We start from the raw sequence: 339 nt of genomic DNA on the forward strand, positions 1-339 counted from the left end.
TTTAGGGTTTAGGGTTTAGGGTTTAGGGTTTACCTGCTGCAGCCGCTTGTCGCATGCAGCAACCACCGGCTCAAACCGCTGGGGCTGGCGGCCCCGCCGCAGCAGATCGAAGATATGTTCAGAGTGGCTCTGGTCTACTGCAGCTTTCTGCACACAAACCCTAAACCCTAAACCCTAAACCCTAAACCCTAAACCCTAAACCCTAGACCCTAGACCCTAGAACATAAACCCTTTTGGGGGAGAGGAGGAGGTAGAACAACCCGCCGCCCCAAAACCCCAAACCCTCATCATCACCCTAAACCCTAAACCCTAAACCCTCATTCTCCTAGGCAACATAAA

The 339-nt window shown here is 52.5% G+C and overlaps 1 protein-coding gene across 1 annotated transcript in view; it reads right to left on the reverse strand.

The window, feature by feature from the left end:
* EMH_0051100 (uncharacterized protein) overlaps nt 1–339 on the reverse strand; it is a gene marked incomplete at both ends in the record, with an annotated part of 5421 nt that overhangs the window by 980 nt on the left and 4102 nt on the right. Inside the window, 2 exons of the mRNA XM_013496716.1 lie at nt 34–147; nt 335–337. Of these exons, the coding sequence (XP_013352170.1) occupies nt 34–147; nt 335–337 (117 nt within the window). The remainder of the gene's footprint in view (nt 1–33; nt 148–334; nt 338–339) is intronic.

The sequence above is a fragment of the Eimeria mitis genome, genomic scaffold, assembly GCF_000499745.2.
Source record: "Eimeria mitis Houghton genomic scaffold, Emh_scaff2257, whole genome shotgun sequence".
Taxonomy (NCBI): domain Eukaryota; phylum Apicomplexa; class Conoidasida; order Eucoccidiorida; family Eimeriidae; genus Eimeria; species Eimeria mitis.